The 11,429-nt window shown below is 38.0% G+C and overlaps 1 protein-coding gene across 2 annotated transcripts; it reads left to right on the top strand.

The window, feature by feature from the left end:
* The first annotated feature begins 2,163 nt into the window (after nt 1-2,163).
* Nucleotides 2,164-6,498, top strand: LOC148102004 (uncharacterized). 2 transcript variants are annotated; one of them, XM_087844387.1, is made up of 5 exons: nt 2,223-2,289; nt 2,578-2,676; nt 2,805-2,894; nt 3,150-3,386; nt 6,227-6,498. In XM_087844387.1, the coding sequence occupies exons 1-5, from the start codon at nt 2,229-2,231 to the stop codon at nt 6,496-6,498; spliced, it is 759 nt and encodes a 252-aa protein (XP_087700513.1). In that variant the 5' UTR covers nt 2,223-2,228. The 2 variants fall into 2 exon arrangements, with proteins under 2 accessions (XP_087700514.1, XP_087700513.1); XM_087844388.1 differs by lacking the exon at nt 2,578-2,676 and having other exon boundaries at nt 2,164-2,289.
* The last annotated feature ends 4,931 nt before the right edge of the window (nt 6,499-11,429 follow it).

The following is an 11,429-nucleotide window of genomic DNA, read 5'->3' as shown; positions in this document are numbered from 1 at the left end:
TCTCTGTTATGATTATTGATAGAAAATATGGGATTTTCACAGGTCAGTTTTTAAAAAAAAAATGAGGGTCTGTATACTGAAATAAAGGTTCTGTTTTTGTTATTGAGAACACGGTCTGTATAATGTGTGTAAAGATGTGTCAGTCTGTAGGCTTGTGTCCAACATTTAACAATAATATATATATATATAATAGTTTAATGTTGTATTTATAAGGCTGTGCAACATTGTGCTTTTTCCTTCAGTTATCAACTTGCATACTTAAAAATGTAACACCCATGCGTCGGGTATTTTTAATGCTGATTTATACAAAGTAAAAAAAAAAAGGCAAATTTGTAGTGTCATGTTTGGATTTGTTTTACATGGTGCATGTACTTGTAACCTAAACACTCTGAGGTTTCTCCAAACCATTGTTTCAAAAAACGTCTGCAGCCCCTGTCAGTACAACCATAACATTTTAACATTACACTTTAATTTTTACATAAATTTCACAGTACTGCTAACTGTTTCAAAATGAGATAAAGCTAATTAAATTTCCATAAACACAGTAAAATAACTTCTGCATTCACTTACATCATGCTACCATACCCTGAAATAAGTATTTTCTATATTACTATATGAATATATTATATTATATTTTACTTTTTTTCTTTATGGTCTCCTAAAGATCACCGATAAGAGGTCTCAGCTACAATCCCTGTTAAATTATTACAAATTAAAATAATAAAATAAACACTTCCAACATTGTGTCATCAACTGATACACACCCTGAAGTGAAGCTGTGACTGTAGACTTCACAACCAAACACAGAACAAAAGGTTTTTCAGCTCCCTGTTTTGACTATTGTCAGTAATTGTCTTTGCTGATAACATGTTAACTTTAGGTTTGCTGTTCCTTCTCGGGTCTTGCTTTGATTTGCTGTCAGCCTATTAGATGACATTTTCTTCTCATTGCCTCCGTGCCGTGTGCGTACTGACTGAAAGTTAGCATGGTGCTAGACAACTTCAACAGCTTCACTTATGTGTTGCTTTGATGTGCCATATACTCACTGCGAGGCGGGCCAGTCAGCATGTTTTTTAATGTAGCACTTTTGACAGCACTTAATCAACAGCCCCTCCAAAAAGGCCGGTCTCTGTTCATCTTCTCATCAGTGGGTAATGATGATGCTGTCGTACATGTGCTCGTTCTGTTCGCTAAGTTCTCTTCTGCAGAAAAAACAATATCTCCACATACAAAGATTTAAATGTATTTAAACTACTTATTACTGATTTCATCTTTTAAATCCAACGATGCAATGATGTGGCAAATCTTTACATACCAGAAACTGAAAAAAAAAAATCACAATTCAGAAATGATGCCAGACATTTACACACTGATTTTACACACTGATTGCATCTAAAGTCATTAAAAAGAAACTTAACGTCATAAAAACGTTCCGAGCAGCTTCTTGGCGTAACCACCTTATTGGTAATTATTAAAACCCCTGGTCCTGATGAAATGAATGATTGGAGATTAAAAAAGAAAAACAAAGCTGGCAGCTTTAACGCTCTGTTTCTCCACAGAAGCTCTTAGGATTAAAACCAAGCATGTCAGGCTCAGGACTGAATGTTGGCTCGTCAATGACAAATGTTGACTTTTTACTCTGTTCTTTTTACATTTTAAGGTATTTGAACAATTGTGAAAGGCAAACAGAGTAATGGACAAAACAGGAAAATATCCTGCTTCATGGCACACATAAAAATATGACTTTTCTTGAAATTAGTGGCATCTTCTCATTTCACATGGGAAATATTACTATGTTATGCATACTAAAAGCTAGACAGCAGACAACTTTTATCGGTTTGGCTTGTGTGAGAAAGAGGGAAGAGAACATACACAATATTCAGCTGACACACTCATGGGGTATGTGTCTCCATTGTGTTAGGTGACTAAAAGCAGAACAGAGAAAGCAATTTGAAGTCACTCAGCAAGGCCTCGGCCTTCTTTGTGCTCTGTGATCAGCAATGTTTGGCACAGCCGCTCTGTTGGGAAGGGGATTGTTATTAACTCACAACAAAACACACACACACAAAAAGCACAGCTAAAAGCCTCCTGAGTGGTGACTCATGTCGGCATGTTGGGTGTTGGTGGAGGTTTCCTGACCCTTTGGTGTGGACAGAAGCCAGAGGGTGAAGGAGGAGATCGAGTGAACAAAGCGTAAGAAGGATCCTGAGCAGTCATGTACACCAGACATGTTACCAGGAGAGCACTTATCTGTGGATGGGGAGGAGCAAAAAACAAGCCAGACTAAAGGTAAGTGCAGATGATGTGATGTAAAAACAAATAATTCAACTAACTTAGAGTTATGTTAATAGGATTAAGGACGGATTATTTGATGGACATTGACAAAAGTCTCGCTCTTTTTCCTAATTAGCATATGTAAACAATGGTGTCATTTTTAAGAAATCACGAGAAATGGGTGGGTGTGAGGGTGGAGGTGCAAGGTTTTATAGGTTTTCTCAACCAATACAGAAATAAGGACCAACATTTGGTTTCTCTGTTCACTATTTGTAAGGATTTCTATTTTTTCCGTATTTAAAGGTTTTAGTGTTTCTCCACAAGAAAATGGGCAAAGGGTCAAAAGCTTTTTGGACACAATAAAGCAACATGGGGCAGCAATAAGAGCTCGCGACTTAAGAGGTCTCCTTTATATTTGTTAAATATCGCAATATTCTGGCAAATATATAAGAGCTGAGTGCATTCACGATAGAGCTTCTTGCCTTTTTACCAACTCAACATCTAACTTGTCTTTCTTTTTGTGTCTCAAGGTAGCACGTCTCTAAAATCAGCCCAGGAAATCCTTTCAGTGGGTGACCCTGTTAGCAGAGGAAATACCATCACCACTGATCTTATCAGCTGTAAGTGGAAACAAAGAGACCTGCGAAGCATTATTAATACAGTAACAAAAATTCATTGTTACTCTGACTGATCAGGTTATTTAGAAGGTGTAAACTAAGAAATTTCCTGTTTAATTCACATTGTAATTAATCATTGAAATACTTAATCAAATTATAACTAATGATGAAGACAGACATATAACGACATGTGCCAGAAAACTGTTTCATCCAGCATTTAGTTGCAACGATCTCACGAGCTGATCCTTCCATTTCCAGCTCAGCCTCTGCCTGCTGTTTCTCCACCAGCAGAGGCCTCACAGGAGGCAGCAGCGTTTAAGAAACGTACATATGACCACCAGCAGAAGCCCGTGTGTCCACGGTGTGGCCTCACAGCTCCAGATGACAGACTGCCGGGCTCCAGGTTGTCAGTGCACAGCGGCAGCAGAAGCAGTAAAAGGAGAAGGGAGACAGGTGCTGCAGCTGGATCACACCAAACTGCGGCTACACCTGCTGGTAAGTTCTACAGTATGACTTGATTTACATAATGTAAAGAACAATGACGATGTGAACAGAAAGTACAAACTGTAACGGTTATTTTGATGCACACAGTAAGCAATTTTAATACGCTAGCAGATCAATGTTCCTTTCCAAGACAAGGCAAGTTCTGTATTTCTGGACTAAGACAATTTTAACTGTGATATTAACATACACAATATCAAAAGTTATTACACAGTAAAAATATTCATATTTTTCTATATTACTGCTTCTATATGGCTATATTGTGACATCTGTCTGTTCTCACTTTTAATCTGAGGAATTGATTAAGCTAATAAACTGAGAACATACAGTTAAGTCAGGAGGAGATTGATAGACACAATATACAGGGTGGGCCATTTATATGGATACACCGTAATAACATGGGAATGGTTGGTGATATTAAAGTCCTGTTTGTGGCACATTAGTATATGTGAGGGGGCAAACTCCTCAAGATGGGTGGTGACCATGGTGGCCATTTAGAAGTTGGCCAACCAAGCACACCATTGTTTTTCTTGTGACATTACCAATAAGTTTGATGTGTCACATGGCCCTCTTCCTATTGAAAAAAACAAAAGTTGTATCCAAGATGGCCGACTTCTAAATGGCCACCATAGTCACCACCCATCTTTAGTGCCACAAACAGGACTTTATCACCAACCATTCCCATGTTATTACGGTGTATCTATATAAATGGCCCACCCTGTATATAAACTTTATTTACTTACCTACTTACTATTACCAAGTGAGTATTCACTCACCCTTCCAAATGATTAAATTCACCTGTAACCCTCCATGGTCACAGGAAGTGTTGGTCAAGTTACTTGAAAATAGTAATTAGTTACTGATTACTTCTCCCAGAAAGTGATCCCCTTACTTTACTGATTACTTATTTTCTAAAGTAATTAGTTACTTTATTACTCAGTTACTTTTTAAAAAGATGATACACAACCTGAATACTTTATAAAGCAATAGACCTTTCAGTCCAGTTCTTTTCTTTTCTGCATAATCCATCATATAAAATGTAATCAAATGAAAAAGTCTGTTTTTAAAACTTGTTTTATTAGTTTTAATCTTTTAACTTTATGCACATTACATCAAGCAAAAATTAAATTATATGAAACATCCTTTGACTGGAAGAAACTTGTTTAACATTTAAACCTATTTTCTGTATATTCCAGCATCTAAAATAAAATAATTTTTTGTGTTTACACTCATTCTTTCAAATAGATGCAAGCAAAACACACCAAAAAATAAATTAAATCAAAGATTCAGCAGCACTAAGTCTATTTTCACCTGTTTAGCAGGAGTGGGGCCAGTAGAGGTTTGCCAGGTGCTACAACAGTCATGTCAGTGGGAGGATCCAGGGCTTTCTCTATGAATTTCACATTCAGCGTGCTAGGTGCTTGCTCAGATTTGAAGTTTAATTTTTTTCTGCAGAAAGAGGTTTTCTTCCCACATGTACAGCCGACAATAATGTTTTTGTCATTTTTTTGACAAAAACATTTTTGCTTACAGGAAAGCAAGAGTAATGTAATTAGTTTTTTGCAATAGTAATAGTAATACTTTGCTCATTACTTGAAAAAAGTAACCAGACTCCCAGTCTCTGGTCACAGGTGTATAAAGTCAAGCAGCTAGGTATGCAGACTGCTTCTACAAACATTTGTGAAAGAATGGCTCGCTCTAAGAAGCTCTTAATGTTTAAGCACCTTTGTTTGGGATGATTTAAGAGTGGAGCCAGGCCTTCTCATCCAGCATCAGTGTCTGACCTCACAAATACAGGGAAGAATGAAAGAATGGCCCAAAATTCCCATAAACCCTCTCCTAAACCTTGTGGACAGCCTTCCCAGTGGAGTTGAAGCTGTTATAGCTGCAAAGGGTGGGCCTACATCACATTAAACCCTATGGTTGAAGAAAGGGATGGCAGTCAGGTTCGTATGTGTGTGAAGGCAGCTGAGTGAATACTTTTGGCAATATAGCTTACATTCAAATGAGTTACCAAAGAAGATAAAAGTGACTCTTTCTATACAAATTTAGCTGTTTCAAGTTTTGCTGAAAGACTTTAAAGCTGCACTTTCTCTTGTTTTCTCCAAGTGTGCAATGGGCCACTCCTTGTTTATCATTGTGTTCATGTTGTTATCTCTATGAAGTTACTCATTAAATCAATACAGTAGCCACAGATAATGCTCCGTTTTCATCTACGCACAAGTATTACCATGAGTTATAGGTGGGGGGTGTATAATTCGGGCGGCTAAGCAGGAAAACGCTCAACCTCACTCCCCAGGGAATTCTGCCGCCTCCTTTTCATTTATTTCCTTCAGTAAACAGGATAAAACAGCTTGATTTGCATGATATCACATGCTATCCAGTCCGTGTGAGGATGAAAACATTAGCTTCGTAACAATACAACTGTTGGGATCGCGAGAGACGCCCTGTAACCCACTGGTGGGGTTAATGTATGCAATTTCATCTGCACCTAATTTAGGAAGCGGCACAATTATCATGTGACAGCATCTTCCTAGTTGTTGTTCATCACTGGAAGCCCTCTGCGGCCTTTTTTATTTTCCCCCGAGGACTGAACAAAGCTCTGTGATTAAGTAAACACAATCACACTTGATCATTGCGGCACAATAGTTTATCTTTCAACTTTCAGCTGCCACTGCAAACAAACATGTGAGAGATTAATTTAGGGTTAATAGAGTCGTTAATCCCAGTTTGTGATGGGATGCGGCAAGCTCTTAGAACACAACATGTTTGACCTCACGTGATGAACGTTGCTGAATCTGTTTTGTGTCTGATTTTGCGTGTGTTCTTTGCAGACACGTGCTTTCACCTGCTGCTGGCGTGCCTGTGGTGCCACTGCTCCGTGCTGCTCCTGGGTCTCCTGGAGGCTTGCTCGTCATGCCTTCACGCCCTCTGCTCCTCCTGCTGCCACGCGTGCACCCGCTGCTGTTCAGCTGTTCAGGAGGTTCCCGTGGAGGAGCTCAACTGCCACGCCCACTGCCACTCCGTCTTGTTCAAGTCCTGCTGCGAGCCAACCGAGTGTCTCGAGTTTTGTGTGGAGTGTTGCGAGATCTGCCATCGCAGCTAGGACACTAAAGACTGTGGGCCAATAAGAGAAAGTAACACTAATGTGGGATTTATTAGTATACTGATGTTGGTTTTGATTAACTATCATTTTATTAACCGTGATGTAAACATATGAGTAAATGTGAGATGTGATGAGTCAATATTTTTTCTTTGATTTGAAGCTGCTCGTCTTAAGCGAATGAAATATTCTTGGTATGCCAGATAAAAAAAACAAAACAACAACAACAGTTGTGCAATTGGGGAAAAACAACAGTAAAAATGGGTTTCTTCATGATATATTAGAAGTTGAATCAATGAAAAAGACCCAAGAGTCCTTTAGCTTAGGCTGGCATAAAGACTGAAATTTAGGGGACACCAGCATGGCTGCTGGCCACATTTAAAAGGGAACTCCTTCAACGACTTTGTACAGATCTTGGACACTACCACTGCCAGTGTTGGGGTTGTAACTAATGCAATACATTACATATAACCTTTCCCTAAAGCTGCATTAATGTTACCTAGTCCTTGCTGTAGGAAGTAATGTGTTACACTAGTCGTTACATTACTTTCCTAATTCTTTGTAAAATGACATTACGCATTTTGCAACATAACGACAAGTTAACAATATAAACCGCACACTAACACAAACACACCAACACCAATCCTAATGAGGACTGAGATACAACAACAGAAAGCAAAGTTGAAAACTCAGAGCGATCCCCGAAGCGAGTCTGCTTTAGAAACATGAGCAGGTAGAAAGAAGTCTTTAACATCCTGCTGGGTTTTTTTTTTTTTTTTGCTAGCTTTGTGTTAACATCCGGTCTGCAGCAGGTTGCAAAGACCTGAAGTTCTTGTATCAATATTTTTGCTGCTGTTTCTGTCCTGAACTCAGTTTGCATGTCCCTAATGCTCTTATCCTTTCTTGAAATAAAAATAAAATCCATGTTCATATCTCCACTCCTCAACTACTCCACCATTTTGACCCCCTGACCCGAAATGAAATTGACTGTAGCACTAGTTCAGATGACCGAAGGACATTTGTAATGCAAGTAACAACAAAATTTTAATTGTAATATAATAGTTTAATATTGTTAGTGAGAACTGCAATGTCATTACAGTAAGCAGTTACTGACCTGTTAGCTACTACTAGCACAGCATATTATAATTTCTGACCAAACTTGGTTGACGGCACAGGTCATGAAATTAAAATGACAGAATGCCTGATTCGCTTCGAGAGACGGCGCATCTTTCTAAAAAAAATTGTACAGTGTTAGTCCGACAGTGTTATAGCAGCGCAAATCACAAGGGCTCACCAAATTCTACAATAGAAGTAGGTGGACAATGTAAAAGTATTGTCTGCAATGCTGTGAATTTTTCTTCAAATATTTTGTTTGACAAAGTTTTTATTCATTACATATAAAGAGATGAGGAAATAGTTAGCTTAGCTTGGGAGAGGGACTGCTATCTTTGCTCTATCTGTGACATATCCAACACACACCCTCAACCAAACGCATGGCAGCAATTCATTGCATGTAGACACGGTCAACACAAAGTTCAAGCTTAGTATCAGAGTGAGGAACAGAGGTGATTTGAGTGGCTTTGAACTTGGCATGGTTCTTAATGCCAGAAGATCTTGTATTACTGCTGATTTACTGTGATTTTTCCCACGCAAACACTTCTACAATTTAGAAAATTATCTGAAAAAGAGAAAATCTCCATTTGCTGTTTGTGCCTTGTGAAAAATGTGAAAAATGGCCACACAGCTTTAAGTGGATGGGAAGGAAACAGGAACTTGTTAACTCCTTGTTACAACAAAGGTATGCAAAAGAGCATCTTTGAATACATAACACATTGAACCTTAATCACATCAGCAGCAGAAAACCGCTTCTGTCAGCTAAGAGCAATAAACTAAGGGTGCAAATCACAAGAGCTCATCAAATTCTACAATAGAAGAGAGTGGACAATGTAAAAGTATTGCCTGGTCTGGTGAGTGTTAATATGGATCAAAATCTCTAAGGAATGTTTCAAACACCTTCTTGAATCTGCATGTTAAAGAATTAAGCCAAAGGAGAAGGGTCCAACTAGTCCAGCCGGGTAGTCGGAAGCTGCGGCTAATAAAGTGTCCAGTAACAAAAAAACTAATGAAGCTCATGTGCAAGTTCAGATAGATAGATCTATGGCCTCGCATTTGTCCGCTCCCAGGTGCTGTCAGCTTAATCTAAGCTTATCACTTCCACTTTCCCACACTGTCAAACTGTTTGTCATCACTGGTCTAGTCCAATCAACATCTCCCTAGGTTAATAGCACTTAAATATAGTACATCTCTTTGGTAATATGTCAAACAACTGCTATGCATCTCACTTCACTGCAAGCCTACTGATTAAAAAAAAACTGACTAGCTTAGTTATTTATCTTGAGAGTGGTTTGTGCACAACAGATTACAACATTAGAATTTATTACAAAAAACCTTCAAGGCCTATCCTCAATTAGTCAGCAGAAAACAGTGGGGAACACAATAATCTAATAATGTGATTCCTACTACACAAATGATCTCTTTTTCATAAACACAAAATGCACAAAAAGACTCACACTGCACTGTGCGCAAACAGAGTATTCAAGATTCAGGCTTTATTCCACAGAAATGCTTTTTGTTTGTACATAAAGTTCCATTTAATGACGTTGACCCAGCAAGACCCTGAATGAGAGGGGTCTATCTCTTTGCAAGGTTTCTAATGTTAAAAGATTGCAGGCTTGACTTCTCCCTGAAAAGCTCTGTGCAGCTGAGGAATGGGGCGACGCAAAAATTGTCAGCTCTTTCTTGGCTCCCTTTTCATATTTGTCATATGAAGCACTTAGAACATAAAAGGATGCTTATTGTCTCCAGATCTCTAAAGATCTAAGCAGGCTCTTTTAAAGTGGTAGTACGAGATGACAGCAGAGAGGCAAAGTAAACAGCCAAAAATAAAACAAAGTGGCGATAAAGACAACGCTGTCAATCTGTCCGGGCGAGCCAAGAGGCTCATTTAAATCATGTTAGAGCAAGTAAATCGCATTTAAGTATCTCTTTTGCCCACAGCACATTTGGATTCTGTTCGTGACAAGAAACAGTGGTGACGTCTAATTTAGAGCATGGCGAGTACACAGCATCAGATAAACACCCTGGCTTGTTCCACTTGTCCCCCTTGATTTGTTATACCCTTTACCCACAGCTGATGCCTCCCTCCACAAAAAAACAGCTCATATTGTCAGATTGCCGTGGGCTCCTGCCACACAGAAACAAAGTGTTGAGAATGGATCTATGCAGAGTGCCATGAACCGCTGGTCAAATTATCTGTTACTGTGAATTGTCAATTAACAGAAGCAAAAAAAAGGTACAAAGTTCAAGAAGATCTACAATGTGGAAGCTACTCCTCCACATCGAAAGGAGCCAGTCGAGATGGTTCAGGCATCTGACGACCTGGCCTCGGATAAGTGGAAGAAAAAAGGATGGATGGATGAATTGTCAGCCACTCTTAAAGTTGGACATACTTAATTTAAAATCTTTATTGTAGAAAATACTTTTAAAAAACCCACAGAAAACATAAATTAATAATTAAACAACATAACACTTACTTGAGACTTTACTTTTTTCTTAGAGGAGCAAACATATTCATTATGAGTGTCATGTTTTCATTTGCTTCGCAATCAAAGTTTCTGAGATGTTATTCGCACATTCGAACCGTAGCGGTGTGATTTATAAATAGATTGGCCTGTTTAGTTGACAACCTCGTCACGCGCTGGAGACTCGAGGTTTCAAACCGACACCTTGTTTTTCTTAACAGTTGTTGGACTGGCAGCCTGAGATAACAAGACTGGGCATCACAGATGGAAGATGACCCAGTGTGGAGCAGTTTGTTTTAATCCTGAGTCGCTATTCAAAAACAAGTCTTTCAACACTTCCTTTAAAATAAAAAAAAAAAAAATCTGAATCTGTCTGTTTGTATTCTCTCGCCTGCCTCCAAAGCTTCATGACAATGGTTGTAACCTCCTCAATCATTGTGGTTCCTGTGTAGTGTTTGCTGTGGAGTCTATTGTGAAAAAAGGGGAAATAATAACACTTAATAGTCTGTCAGATGTGCCCGTCTGCTGTAAAGGAAACAAAAATAAATGTAACGAGATTTGAATATCTAACATTTGATGCTGACACAGAGAGGATAGATCAAAGGGAAGAGAGACGTGCCATAGGGGGGCAATCATAAACACATTTTCTCATTTTAATAAGTGAGGGAAATGGTTTCTAAACCGGCGCATACCATCACTCCCATGCGCTCGGAGTGTGAGAGGCAGGAGAGCAGTGAATTAAATCAAAACATAGCTAATGAGGGTTGGGTTTAAAATAGATAGGTATAAAGAATTGATGACAAGCGGTATTATTATTTTGGATGTAAGATACATGAAATTTAAACATTTTGAAGAAATAAAAAAACAATTAAATACACAGTTTAAGTACACACACACACACACACACACACACACAAACACACACATAAATATATATTTAGAAAAACCCAAATTTAGGCTTATTTTATGGTTTTGGCGATAAGTAATATTGTTATATGAAATGTTAACATTAAAGGTAAGTTTATCAGTATATTTGAATATTATTTGTCTTTGCTGGTCAATTTGATGGATTTTGAGGGTTTTTAAAAAATATAAATATATAAATAAATAAAAAAAAATTATATATATATATATATATATATATATATATATATATATATATATATATATACGTACATTGTGGACAACAATCATACTGCATTCCTCTTTTACCCAAACAAACCACCACTGAAAATACGTGTATTCATTTTCTAAAGGTAAATTGTTGCATCACTGGATTAAAACTAGCTGCACAACATATTTATAAAATGAAATTATAATAAATATTTACACTCACTGAATGCAGACACTGTA

This window comes from Neolamprologus brichardi, chromosome 7 (assembly GCF_056152115.1).
Source record: "Neolamprologus brichardi isolate AB-2024 chromosome 7, ASM5615211v1, whole genome shotgun sequence".
NCBI classification, from domain to species: Eukaryota; Metazoa; Chordata; class Actinopteri; order Cichliformes; family Cichlidae; genus Neolamprologus; species Neolamprologus brichardi.
The sequence above is the reverse complement of the archived record's forward strand: the minus strand, read 5'-3'. Positions and strand labels throughout refer to the sequence as shown.